General features: G+C 39.7%; 1 protein-coding gene across 3 annotated transcripts in view; it reads left to right on the forward strand.

Moving 5' to 3' along the window:
• The window catches only part of PRSS56 (serine protease 56), a 76559-nt gene that overhangs the window by 45858 nt on the left and 15781 nt on the right, over positions 1 to 14920 (forward strand). The window contains exons 13-17 of one of the 3 annotated variants that reach the window (XM_069727025.1): positions 447 to 615; positions 4621 to 4738; positions 6046 to 6123; positions 6975 to 7081; positions 9236 to 10423. In XM_069727025.1, coding sequence (XP_069583126.1) covers positions 447 to 615; positions 4621 to 4738; positions 6046 to 6123; positions 6975 to 7081; positions 9236 to 9409 — 646 coding nt within the window. In that variant the 3' untranslated portion in view covers positions 9410 to 10423. Of the gene's footprint in view, positions 1 to 446; positions 616 to 4620; positions 4739 to 6045; positions 6124 to 6974; positions 7082 to 9235; positions 10424 to 14920 lie in introns of those variants that run through there. The other 2 variants (XM_069727026.1, XM_069727027.1) reach the window with 2 other exon arrangements.

Genomic DNA, 14920 nt, shown 5'->3' on the forward strand with positions numbered 1-14920 from the left:
AAAACAACACTTTTTAGGTACAGTAGTTTACATAGTTTTGAGAAGACAAAAATCCTATAGTTCAAAAACTTGACGTGATAGAGAAAAACTGAGATCATTTCTGGATTCATCATCCAAAAATTAATTAGGAACAGTTGTCTGACCTAACTCCTAAAAAATTGTGCTCCCTAGTGTTATCATTTTACAGTTTACAATGAATACAGTTAATGTCTTTAAATCTGAATTATGGTCTGTAGACATGGATCACTGATAATCATAATGATTTAAGATGGATCTCCAATGTGTCAGTAAAAAATATTGTGTCCGTGATTTTTTGATAAGTTGTCCACAAATAATAATAATAAACAGTCAATCGGATAACCCAGATAGATAGATACTAGATATGAGATAGATTCACAAGTGTTCATTGAATATACTTATTATGTCATCAATCAATATCATCCTAGAGAACTGCTAAACGCATCCTTTGAAGCATTGTTTCCAGACCTTGGACCCAGACTAGATGACTGGACTTCACTTCTTCATCGTATGATCAGTCCGGACTCTACAAATTTACTACAGGAAAAACAGGCTGGAATGGAGGTTGAGACTGTGGAGATGCAGCTTTTCCTGGAGGTACCATAATAGTCATTTTGACCTTCTCTTCCTGTCGCTGTCCCAGCTACGCATGAAAGATGTTTACAACCGTATAGGCAAGTGCAAAATAAATAGTGAAAAAGTTATGATTTTAACCCCTTTGTGACTTAGCCAATTTTTACCTTAATTTGAACAAGCCAATTTTTACTATTCTGACCACTGTCACTTTATGAGGTTATAACTCTGGAATGCCACCGATTCTGAGATTGTTTTTTCGTGACATATTGTACGTCATGTTAGCGGTGACATTTCTTTGATATGACTTGCGTTTATGTATGAAGAAAATGGAAATTTGCAAAAAATGTTGAAAATTTAGCAATTTTCGAACTTTTAGTTTTTGTGCCCTTAAATCAGAGAGTTATGTCACACAAAATAGTTCATAAATAATATTCCCCACATGTCTACTTTACATCAGCACAATTTTGGAAACATAATTTAAAACAAAAAACAAAACATCTTTTTAACCCCTTTCTGCCAGCTAAGGTGGGCTCCGGCGGTGAGACCATCTCAAAGCCGCGACATGTCAGCTGTTATTAACAGCTGACATGTGGGCGCAATGGGAGCTAGCGGAATCGCGATCCGCCCGCACCCATTAAATAGTTAAATGCCACTGTCAAACTCTGACAGCGGCATTTAACAAGTGCCGCCGGCCGCGTAGGAAGCGCTCACACCACTGTCCCCGTCACATGATCAGGGGTCATCGGTGCATTGCTATAACAACCTGAGGTCTCCTTGAGACCTCTATGGTTGTTGATGGCAGATTGCTGTGAGCGCCACCCTGTGGCACTGCAGTACTTTGCTCTGCTCTCAACAGGGCAGACAAAGTACGCCTGCGCCGGAGCCGCAGCGTGAAGACCAGAAGGGGACGTCATCTGATGAAGATGGGAGTCGCTGGACCGGACCGCGACGCCCATTGGACTAGAACCGGACCGGACCCGCCCCTGGGTGAGTATAATATAACCTGTCTTTATTATCTTTCAGGATACATCGAGGGCTTATCTAAAGCATTCTGTAGATAAGCCCTTGATGCCGGGGGCCTTAGTTTATGGGCCATTTTTGGGGTGACAGATTCCCTTTAAACTACACTGTTCATCTGTTCATGAGGACTCTATCAATTGTATCTGTGTGAGCAAGTGGATCCATCTTGTGCCTGAGGAAGCTGCAATATATGGTCACCCTGAGTAACGGTTCCCCCCAGAGTTCCAAAGAATTCATGAGACCTGTCCCGCCCCTATCTGAACCTAGCGGTGTGCATGTAGCAATACCGTCATATTGAGTTAAATTGTAAATAGCTTATCTCCTCTGGCAGCTATAACCGCTCCATCAGTATTTAGCAATCATGTTGAAGGGAAAGTAGATGGTTGTTGGAAGGAACACCTTTCTCCATTTCCAACCTCTTAAATTCTGCTGTCATGATTGGCTGTGGTACCTTAGAGGTTAAACGGCTGCGATCAGAGTTGAATTAGATGCTAATTGTATTACACAGCGTGTATGGAGGGTATTCTGTGAATACCGATAACACTGTCTATGTATGGTGGATATGGCAGGTGGGCCTCAGGACACATCCAGGCCTGAATACACACAACCTACAACCTGTGTCCTAAGAGGTCCCCAGGTGAATATGTAAAGTATATTCTAAAGATGAAACAACTCTTGATGATTAATGAGTCAGTATTGCAGAGCCCATAAACAAATGGCATTAGTTTAAGGTAGAAACCTGATGACAAGTTCCCTTTAACTCAGACATTCACTATACATTCAGCTGCATTTCTATACCACCATGGAGCAGTCATGGTTATATGTAACGTGAGGCAGAATCATATAAGGGAATAAATAATACTGCTATATCATGGCAAAATATTACTGTCACACAGTCACTGAATAATACCAAAGGTGATTGAATAATACAGAAATGCAGCTATTCAGTACTGATATATAGTGACTGAACTAAATCATTTAGATTAGAACTGTAGTGACCATCTAACAATTCCAGCCACATTGCCTTCATAAACCAGGTCAGTTGATGAGGAGTGTTCCCCATTCACCACAGCTATCATCGGGGTGCTGTACAGGGTGTTTGACGACACACATATTGGGGCATATTTATCATGCTCAATGTACCAGAATTCTGACAGAGTCCCGTTTTTTAGTCTAGTCTTAATGAAGGGAGTGCTGGATTAAGGTTTGCCAAACTCATTGAGAAGAAAGCATGTCTTGAATGACTTTGGCACACCTTACAACTATCGTGCACCATCTCCAGTGTGCTAGCCAAAGGTGTACAATTATAATACATTTGTTGGGAGCTCTTAGCCACTACTCTTCCTGCCTAAGCTCCACTCACTCTTTTTCAAAAAGTTGCTTGAATTGGCAAAAAAACGCTAAGTTAAAAAATTGTAAAGAAATTTTGTGACATTTCATATAGTTTTACCCCAGAATTCTGGCAAAAACTGCATGGTGTATCGGGCCCTAGGACTATACAGTCCTAAAATTAGACAGATTTACCAAACACCATGATCCCTTTGATAAATCTGGTGCGTTAACCACAATGTGTTACCAGATTTTTGCCATCGGAGAACAACATTATGTTGGGGCAGAGACCCCGATTCCAGCAAAGTAGCACTTACTTGGATAGATGCTATAGCTTTGATAAAATCATTGTTTTGTCAGGCAGTTTTCTAAATGCTGAGCTCTGTATAACCCACCCACACCACTGATTGGCAGCTTTTTGTGTACTCTGTGTATAGGCAGAAACCTGCAATCGTGATGGGGCGACGATATACAGCGCTTATGAATATGGAGGACTAAATGGTAGCTGATTTACTAGACCTCCAATGTTAATCTGCTGATAAAACAGTGATTTTATCAAAACTACAGCAATCAGCCCAGTAAGTGACACATCTCTGGAATCGGGGCCAATTTTTATAGCATGCTGTTATCTTATTAGGTGGCAAAAACCCGATGACAGATTGCCTTTGGGATTATGTAGTGTAAATTTGCACTGATAATTAGACATTTTTGAAAAATATGACCCATTGTCTGCAAGAGTGTCCCCATATACAGGTCCTATCAGAGTGCCCCTGTTTATAATTTGAACCAGAAAATGCCCCCCCACACAGTCCAGTCTAGGAAGCATGGTGGCTCAGTAGTTAGAACTGCAGCCTTGCAGCGCTGGGGTCCTGGATTCATATCCCACCCAGAACAACATCTGCAGGGAGTTTGTATGTTCTCCCCGTGTTTGCGTGGGTTTCCTCCAGGTAGCCTGGTTCCCTCCCACACTCCAAAGATATAGGTAATCTAGACTGTGAGCCCCAGTGGGGACAGTGCGGATAATGCATGCAAAGCGCTGTGGAAATAATGGCGCTATATAAGTGAGTAAAATAAATAAATATACAAGGAAACCTATAATGTGCTCTTCTCATTCCTGCTCTCCTTTTCCTGCCTTATTGCACTACCTATGAGGAACTAACCAGTCAGCAACCACCCAAATGTGCCTCCCTCCTTTGAATCAGAGTTTGCCAATATCAGTCATCAATTGAATCTTCATTTTTGAGATGTAGAGTGAAATTAATAGTAAATAATCATTGAAGATGTCAATCACTTAGTATTATATTATTTACCTAATTAGACTGTCCTCATTGCTATAAGCTCTGGTAATACTTCATGTAAATTGAGAAAATGAAGTATATTCCGCCTGAAATAGAGCCCACTGCTACATTAGCTTCAGTACGTTGATCATTAGTGAGATATAAAGCTTATACTTAATGAATGGAGGCAGCTCCTTCACTTCTACTGACCATGAAAAGTAGCTTCAAAAGTTAATTCTGGGGTCAAAGCTTCTCAACTTCAATGTACAGTTCTCAGCACTTTGTACCACTTTATTCCTCCCTAGAGTTATTCACAAAGCACAAATCACTTCCCAGTACTAGTCTTTCATAAAATAGCACATAAACTCTAATCTACGCTGATATGTTCTTGACATTCTAGGAGAATGATGATGTAGTGGAAGAACTCAAAGAAAAAGGACGACGGGTCATTTACAACCTAAAGTCACAGCTCAGAAGTAACAGGATCCTCACTGATGAGTCTTTCCTTTCAGACCAAGGTATGGGCAAAACTGCGCTTTAGTTATGTTTATTACATTACAGCATAATTACTTTCACAATGCAAAAACAATCTCTTATTAGGCAGAGTTCTCATCATACTCCCTTCATGACTCCACCTGTGGCTTCCACCTAAATCCCATTTTACCCTTTAGCTGGGCACAATAGTGAATGGGCTCTCGTTGACCTCCTTTCCCTTTTCGTAGTCAACTACTAACCGCACAATTATTTGACAATTTGGCTTTTTGATCATTCATTTTTATTATTGAACTACCGTATTCTTGGTGAATCCCAAAGGTTAATAAACCTGAAACCTGCATATTTAAGAAATTAAAATCAAGAATTTGTGATTTTAGACTAGTGTGCAAAATTATTATGCAACTTAATGAAAATGTAAAATTTCCCACCTCAGTTGTTTATTTTCATTTGTTAAAGTGAGAATAATAAGCACAAACTCAAAATGTACAAAAATACTATTATGACATTTAAAAATTAAATATCGGTAGCTAATATTTATTTATTTTACTCACTTATATAGCGCGATTAATTCCACAGCGCTTTACAGACATTATGGGCACTGTCCCTGATGGGGCTCTCAATGTAAATTCCTGATCAGTATGTCTTTGGAGTGTGGGAGGAAATCGGAGAACCCGGAAGAAACCCACGCAAACACGGGGAGAACATAGAAACCTTGCAGATGTTGTCCTTGGTGGGATTTGAACCCAGGACCCCAGAGCTGCACGGCTGCAGTGCTAACCACGGAGCCACCGTGCCGCCCAAATAGCCATTCTTACTTTCAATAATGGTAATAAGCCTTCCATCCATTAAGTCTGTCAGTTTGTTAATCTGTTGACGGTCAACTTTTTGGACAGCACCAACTACAGCCTCACAGACACTGTGGTCGGGAGTATTCATATCGCATGCTTGTGGTCACATGACTGCCATTCCTGGCGCCGACACCGGATAATCCTCGCATCGTGCAGTGTGCACAACGTGAGGATTCACAAGTATTCAAGTTTATACAGCTTGGAGTTGGAAAATATGAGTAAAAATTATGATATTCACTTGCCTAATAATTGTGCACCCGCTGTACAATATTTTGCCTGGCTACAAATATGGACAACACGAAAAAAGGAGGTCAACTGGAGTTGAACATTTGCGGCTCTGTCGTGAGCATGGAGCTGAAAAAATAAGATTCAGTCAGAAAGATGAAGTCATGAAAGAGGACATAGAAGTGATGTGATCCCTGGCCTTAGTGGTCCCATACCATTACTACATTAAGATATGTGAACTTATATCCATTTAACAGAATTGATACCTGTTCATTCTCAACTACAGAAGAGAGACGTCACAAGTGTAAATGGAGGCACCAAAGCAAATGCCCAAGGTACTGACTGTATTAAATGTATCTCTTTTGACTTCCCAATACACAAGACACACTTAACAATATGTTCTCAGTATTGTCACAACACAGCCAAAAAAAGTTAATAGGAATGTGTTGGCTGGAAAATATTACCCTATTTGTGGGCACCATTTAATAAGAACAATTACGAATTATAAAATAAAAAACTTGATAATCCTGGCAACTAAATACTATATAGAAAGTGCAAAGTTCTTCAAATTTGACAGCAAGGATAGTTCTACGTGCAATTAAAACAAATACCGCAATGAAACCCAACAAAACTCCACTATAAGTCATTAGGGCCAATTGGGTACAATATTATATGTCGTACAATGGATCCAGTACTGCATCATGGTCTCCATATTAAATGGAAAGCACAGAAGAGGCAAAACGAGAGCCTAAAATAGACGGGGATCCACTGTTGCTCTGTTCTGAACAGTGGAGACTGGCAGATTAGAAATCCAACATTGAAGAGGGTAGCTAGAAATGTCTGAGATGTTTATGAGATACAATTAAAAAGTATATTGTGGTACCATCTTAGCCAGAAAAATAGATTTATGAAATAGTTTTTCACCCTCGAGTTTTATTCATCTCTTTAGCTTCCCCAAATTGTTATGAATTAAAACATTATTGTCTTGCTACATGAATAAAGGTAATAGTGTCTTGCTCCACACTTGGTCTACAGACAGATGATGGAATAGACAGTTATGAATGTGAGTTGACATGATTTTTATGGCAGGACTATTTTTAGTTTTGGGTTCCCTCTGAGCAGAGTGTAGAAGGGCTGGTATTATCTGTTCTCTTTACTTCATCCCTAAATACTGTACTATGCGCAGGTTGTCAACATTTGTCAGAAGCCATCAATGAAGTTCAGTCCATTAAAGAGAAGTACAAATGGATCCTACAGATTCCCGAGAGAGACCTGTCAATGAAGTTTCAAGAGGTGAGAACTGTAGTAAATCATAAAGCAATCCAACAACCTGCTAGAGATTATATTCCTCAAAGGAAGTAGCAGCAGAGACTGTGGAGACCTGTGTGTCGTAACTAGTGCCGTCCCCCCTCCCACCAATCCCGCAGTGAAACACACAGGGTCCTAGGTGGGTTGAACAGGTCGGTCACAGTTTAATTGCCAAATTTCCCAACCAGGGATTTTGGCAATGGTTATTTCAATAGGTTGAATGGCTTGCAACCTGACAGTGAATGCCAAAAATGCACCAAAATCTTGACAAAAACTTCTGGCACAAAGTTAAGATATCATTGAATTGGTACCCTCTAACCATATCAATATCCCACCAAATTATACAAAAATCACTGACTGTGGTGGAAAAATAATAATGACATTATGAATAAATAATTAATTTAATCATCCACTGTGCTTGTATGCAGTCTGTCTGGCAGACCCCTACTGAAGGGGGATCACAGAGGACACTAATCCAAATAATGAAAATATTTATGACACTGTATTCATAGATTCATGGACACCCTCCAATATTAATCATCCTATATATGAAGCATGAGCATATCATTAACTCAAAACTGAAAATAAAGTCTGGCTCTCCTATTGAGTGGTTGTTTCTATCATTAAGGTGGGGGAAATACAGTATCTAAACCATTTTAATTACTGCATTAATTCCAAAAGATGATGTCAATGCGGCACAGGCTCAAATCCTTCGCTCAGCATGTGCTCGCATTGGAGAAAATGTAAACCTTTTACTGTGGGAACTATTATCACTATTTTTAATTCCACAAACCCTAAATTACAAAACATATACAATCATAATATTTCTCCATATTTTTCTAAAAGTAGTTACCTAGCACATTATGAAAATAAAACCAAGCATTGTGCAATTTTACATCAAAGAGTAACGTTTGTAATTTTTTAAAACAAATACATATATTCTTACGGTTGAAAGGTGAAAGTCTGACCCAAGCGAAACTTGTGCCACAAAACCTTCATGGTTTCATATAATTATAAAAGCTAAATATCTCCAATCCAGTATTTGTACTTGTCGTGGGATCTAGTAATGTTCTGATTATGGCCAGGGAAGGATCAAATGTGTAAAGGATAATTTAGATGAGCTCATAATTGGAAATTAACATTTGGCAGGACACTTTTTACCTATTACATGACCTGTGTAATCATGCCAGTAATCAAGCAATAAATAAACAAAATGCTTGATCGCCATGTAACTGGATTGTTCATGCCAGCATTCAAATTAGTAATATTGGCAGCATGTTATCCTGTATAAACAGTGGATGTGCTACCGATAACGATGATATTCTATGCACACAGATCTGTTATATTGATGATATACAGTGGCATGTAAAACTTCTACATGCCACTGTAATTCTGGTTGGCTTATCTTCTAAACACCCCTATAAACATTAGATTAATGTCAGCCAAACTTGCCTATGTCAACAGGATCGCCCGACTGTCTAATATGAATGATGCCCGCTGACTGTCCTTCACCAGATTATGTCAAGTGAGAAAAGGATCCAGCATGTCCGATTTCAGACTGTCGATCCTTTTTTCTATCTCGGAAATACTTTAGTTTGCAAAGAAAATGCAGTGAGACTACAAACAAGTGTATTGTCATTTTTTGTTTGATTGTTGAGCGTTTTACATAAAGTAAAGATCAGAATTGTACCATCGTACGAAATGTTCCTTTACAGGCCTTCTTAGGCCCGGGGTCACACAGGCAAGTGCAATGTGAGAAACTCACGCGAGTCTCTCGCCTCAATAATCGGCACTGCCGCCGGCACTCGGGACCGGCGGCAGTGCCGGGTATTGAGGCAAGTTTCTCACATTGCACTCGCAAATGTGACCTTGGCCTCATTGTCACTCACAGCTCCCTACTCCCACCTCTCTTAAGCCGGATTCACACATCCGTGTTTCACTGTACAAGTACTGCTTGCAATGCAAGGACTGGTCATTAGTTTCCTGACAGTCTAATACATACCTTTGAGGCTGTTGGTAAACCCCTGGCTGGTCTGTGTGAATGCAGCCTTATGCATACACTCCAAACCAAGAAGTATCAGTGAAATTAGAGAGGTTGGTATATTGCAATGCCAATAATTAATGTCTCCCCTCTCACAGATTCTGGTGGACCTGGGTTCGAAGAATGGGAAAGGTTTGTACAGAGCTCGTGTTAGCGTGTGTGTAGCTGGGAAGTCGTCATCATTCATCAGTCTTGTTGGTCTGGACAATAGTTCCCTCTATCGTAGCATGCCAGGACTCATTGCACTTTCAATGGACAGATTAAAAGTTTAAGAAGCTGGCATCATCATAAAATTACAGGGATGGAAGTGATCCCACATGATCAATACATGTGGTGCCGAAAAAACTTTGGTCCTATTCTCAAGGAACTTAAAGGGAAGACTTGTGTGTCCTCCCATCGTCCCATGCTAAAATATAATCAGCATAAGAGGCTACTAAGTACATGAACTACCCAAATGCCAAGAAGAAAAGAAATGACTAGGATTTGCACTTCAAAGAACTTGGGGGTTTCTTATTTAATGTACCAAACATTATCAGGTTAATACAGCACGGACAGCTATATGCTCAGATGATTATAAAGACGCTGTCAGGATCCATTACATACATTGCTACACGATGACCGAGAATACCTCACCAAATTTATATTGTGTAATGTATGAAATGCTCTTCATTGACCAGTTTAGCTTTTTATCACTGCAGTGTGGAAGTGAATTTTACATTTCCATGCATGAAATGTAAGTGGATAGTACACTCCTCGGTTGCTGTTTCCAGCACTTACCATGAATTGGGCAGCACGGTGGCTCAGTGGATAGCACAGCAGCCTTGCAGCGCTGGGGTCCTGAATTCTAATCCCACCTTGGACAACATCTGCAAAGAGTTTGTATGTTCTCCCCGTCTTGGTGTGGGTTTCCTCCAGGTACTCCGGTTTCCTCCCACATTCCAAAGACATACTGATAGGGAATTTAGATTGTGAGCCCCATTGGGGACAGTGATGATAATGTGTGCAAAGTGTAAAGCGCTGCGGAATATGTTAGCGCTATATAAAAATAAAGATTATTAATTGTCTACACAAGCTCCGAAAAGATGGTGCTTTTTATGTAAACTGAAATGACAGACAGACTGCTTAAAAGTGTCAAGATGTCAATTTGTTTTTGTATTTCTGTGTTTTTATCTAAATTAAAAGAAGAATGCTTTTTTTTTTCAAAGCTCACAATATCTGCATGAATTATGTTTGTCTGTAAAACTAGAAATTATTCGTATAGAATAAACAAGTCCCAATGATGTGCATTCCTTTTCTCACTTTTTCCTTCACTCATCTAACGCTATCAATAGCTGCACTTCACCTCTAAGTAAGGGCTCATTCAAGTGTCAGTTTTGCACATACGAGTTCACAGAGTGCATACTGTACCTCCCAACGTTTGAAGAACAGAAAGAGGGACAAATTATGCTTGTGCAAATTTTGGTCACACCCCTAGCCAGACCCAAATCCAAGCATATTTACCATTTCTTTCCCCCATCAGGAAAAGATGTGAGAGGGGTGGCGGCAGTAAGGAACAGTCAGAAAACACCCAAGACTGGAGGGCATAGACCCAAATCCGGCACGGTCCACTATCTGGAATGGTTGGGTCTAGAGATGAGAGGACCGTTTCATGGCAATCCGGTCCAAGTCAGAAGTACATGGTGTCAGGATGGCGGGCTGTGAATGTCTTACCTTTTTATCACCCAGAGCCGGCGTTGCGTCATCTGTGCGTCCTGCTCATCTCTAGTTGGGACCTATGGATTTATTTTCTGTTCCTTAATTCACAGTTGAAGCAGCCAGATCTTTGTCATCTTTATATAAGCTTTACTTTACAATATCTGGCTTTTTTGTATCTACAACCCCTGGCAAAAATTATGGAATCACCAGCCTTGGAGGATGTTCATTCAGTTGTTTAATTTTGTAGAAAAAAAGCAGATAATTTTACTATGTCATATTCTGAGACTCGTAGCATCTCCATTTTTCGTGAGTTGGGGCTGGTTGTGGGCACATTTTTTGCATGTTAAACTAACATTTTTAATGATACCATTTTGGCATGGATACAATCTTTTGATCGCCCATCATTGCATTTTAATACAATGATGGGAGTACCAAAAAAATGTAATTCTGGCGTTTTGACATTTTTTCCGCTATGCTGTTTACCAATCGGATTAATTCTTTTCATAGCTTGATAGATCAGGTGATTCTGAATGCGGCGATACCAAATATGTGTATTTTTTTGTTTTGTTTTATTTTGAATGTGACGAATGTGGGGTAATTTGAACTTTAATTTTTTTACTTTTTTTAATATTTTCTAAAAACTATTTTTTACTTTTTGCATGCTTCAATAGTATCCATGGGAGACTAGAAGTTGCCACTGTCTGATTGCCTCTGCTACACACAGGCGATGATCAGATCGCCTGTGTGTAGCAGAAATGCCAACTTTCTACGAGCGCCAACTGCTGGGCGGTGCTTATAGCAATCCAGCAATGACAACTACAGAGGTCTCCTGCAGACCCCGGGTTGTCATGGCAACCCATCGGTGACCCACGGTCATGTGACACGGACGCCGATGGGCGGGATTAGTGATGCATTTCCCTTGCGATCTTATTAAATGCTGCTGTCAGAGATTGACAGCGCCATTTAATGGGTTAACAGCCGCAGGTGGTTCACGGTTGAAAACAGCTTACATGTGCCAGGAAAGATGAGGGCTCGGCGCCAGAGCCCAAATCAAAGGGAGGGACACAACATGTGCCTTACTAGTATAACGCATGCTGTGTAGGGGTTAAGCACAGAATCAAAGCTTTTCTGTAGTATTAAAAATGAGATTTCACATCTGTACCAAAAACGCATCAAATATGGGGAAAACACATAAAAGAAAAACAGCAAACTGCAATCAGAAAAGACTGTTTTTGCGTAGTGTGGTGTGGACACCTGGAGAAAACATACAGGAAAAAAAGCAGTGTTAAAAACACAGCAATTATGCTATGTGGAAACATAGTTAAAGTATTACATCTGTTTTACTTTTTATGAGTTTGATAGAGAAAAGATATCAGTGATGCCATTTTATTAAGCCATTTGCCAATCACCGCAAATAATCTGATCAGTGTGTTGTGCAGGTCGTAATATTACAGGGACACAAATATGTCTGTTATTTACTGATTGTGATGTTTGTTATTTAAAAAAAGGGCATTAAAATGAAATTATTGTAAGCATATTTTATTATTTTTTTATAATTTTATGGGAAGAAAAAAACTCTTTTTTTCTCATTCTGGAATACAAGAACATAGAAATACACTGTTATATACAATATATCTCTATGTATCAGTATCATCTGCCTGTTGATTTGGTGGCTGCAATACACATCAAGTGTACAAAATTCTACCAATGACCTCACTGGAGCCTATTGCTTTAGCTGTTGTATGCAATGATAGAGGTTAGAGTCCTGGAGAGACTCACAAAAAAAATAAGAACATTGCATTTTTGAAATTTTTAAAAAATTATTTTTAGCAGTTTTAGGCCGGGATCACACATGCGAGAAACACGTCCGTGTCTCGCATGTGAAATCCAAGCTCTGGCGCCGGCACCATGGCTCCATGTGTTGCTATCCGGCCGCACGCTCCGCTCCGAAGTGCTGGCGCCAGAGCTTGGATTTCACATGCGAGACACGGACGTGTTTCTCGCATGTGTGATCCCGGCCTTAGAGGAACAAAGAAATCTGAGTTTTCTTCACCTCCAGAATACAGGGACAAAGAAATACACTGTTATATGCAATGTATCTCTATGTAACTGTATAATCTGCTTCTGGGTTCACTGACTGCAATACAGCTCAAGATTACCAAATTCTCCTATCTTGATCATTGTGGGCTGTAGCTCATTGATAGAGCTGTTGCCTGTAAACATGAGATTATAAGTTGGACTGTTAGGCCGGCGTCACACATAACGTATAAAAATACGGTCCGTTCTTTACGGCCGAGATACACAGAAATGTTCCGAACAGTGATCCGAATGTCATCCATTTGCAATGCGAGCATGCAATTTTTTTCTCAAAAAAGTATCCGTATGACATCCATATGGCGAGGTTTTATCGCCGGCTTGCAAAATGGACATATAAAGGATTGATGGCCTCAAATATTCTTTAAAACATATATATATATATATATAGTCTATATGCAGTGTGTGTATATATATATATATATATATATTTATATATATATATATGTCAGTGAGACACATATATGTATATACAGTTACATCCATATCTGTTTGGACAGAGACAACATTTTTCTTATTTTGGTTATACTGTGGACATTACCACAATGAATTTTAAACAAAACAATTCAGATGCAGTTGAAGTTCAGACTTTCAGCTTTCATTTGAGGGTATCCACATTAAAATTGGATGAAGGGTTTAGGAGTTTCAGCTCCTTAACATGTGCCACCCTGCTTTTAACCCTTTCATGACCCAGCCTATTTTGACCTTAATGACCTGGCCATTTTTTGCAATTGTGACCAGTGTCCATTTATGAGGTAATAACTCAGGAACGCTTCAACGGATTGTAGCGATTCTGAGATTGTTTTTTCGTGACATATTGGGCTGCATGTTAGTGGTAAATTTAGGTCGACAATTTTTGTGTTTATTTGTGAAAAAAAACAGAAATTTTGTGAAAATTTTGAAAATTCCACAATTTTCGAATTTTGAATTTTTCTTCTGTTAAAACAGAGAGTTATGTGACACAACATAGTTAATAAGTAACATTACCCACATGTCTACTTTACATCAGCACAATTTTGGAAACAAAATTTTTTTTTTTGCTAGGAAATTATAAGGCTTAAAGTTTGACCAGCGATTTCTCATTTTTACAGCAATATTTACAAAACCATTTTTTTAGGGAACACCTCACATTTAAAGTCAGTTTGAGGGGTCTATGGCTGAAAATACACAAAAGTGACACCATTCTAAAAACTGCACCCCTCAAGGTGCCCAAAACCACATTCAAGAAGTTTATTAACCCTTCAGGTGTTTCACAACAGCGGAAGCAACGTGGAAGGAAAAAATGAACATTTAAATTTTTAGTCACAAACATGATCTTTAAGCAACAATTTTTTAATTTTATTCAGGGTAAAAGGAGAAACTGGACCGAGACAGTTGTGGTCCAATTTGTCCTGAGTACGCCGATACCCCTTATGTGGGGGGGAAAGACTGTTTGGGTGCACGACAGGGCTCGGAAGGGAAGGAGCGCCATTTGACTTTTTGAATGAAAAGCTTGCTCCAATCTTTAGCGGACACCATGTCGCATTTCGAGAGCCCCTGTGTGCCTAAAGATTGGAGCTCCCCCACAAGTGACCCCATTTTGGAAACTAGACCTCACAAGGAACTTGCCTAGATGCATAGTGAGCACTTTAAACCCCCAGGTGCTTCACAAATTGATCCGTAAAAATGAAAAAGTACTTTTTTTCCACAGAAAAGTTCTTTTAGCCTCAATTTTTTCATTTTCACATGGGCAACAGGATAAAATGGATTCTAAAATTTGTTGGGCAATTTCTCTTGAGTACACCGATACCTCACATCTGAGGGTAAACCACTGTTTGGGCACACGGCAAGGCTCGAAAGGGAAGGAGCGCCATGTGACTTTTTGAATGAAAAATTAGCTCCAATTATTAGCGGACACCATGTCGCGTTTGGAGAGCCCCTGTATGCCTAAACATTGGAGCTCCCCCACACGTGACACCATTTTGGAAACTAGACCTCACAAGGAACTTGTCTAG

This window comes from Ranitomeya imitator, chromosome 5, assembly GCF_032444005.1.
Source record: "Ranitomeya imitator isolate aRanImi1 chromosome 5, aRanImi1.pri, whole genome shotgun sequence".
Classification (NCBI taxonomy): Eukaryota; Metazoa; Chordata; class Amphibia; order Anura; family Dendrobatidae; genus Ranitomeya; species Ranitomeya imitator.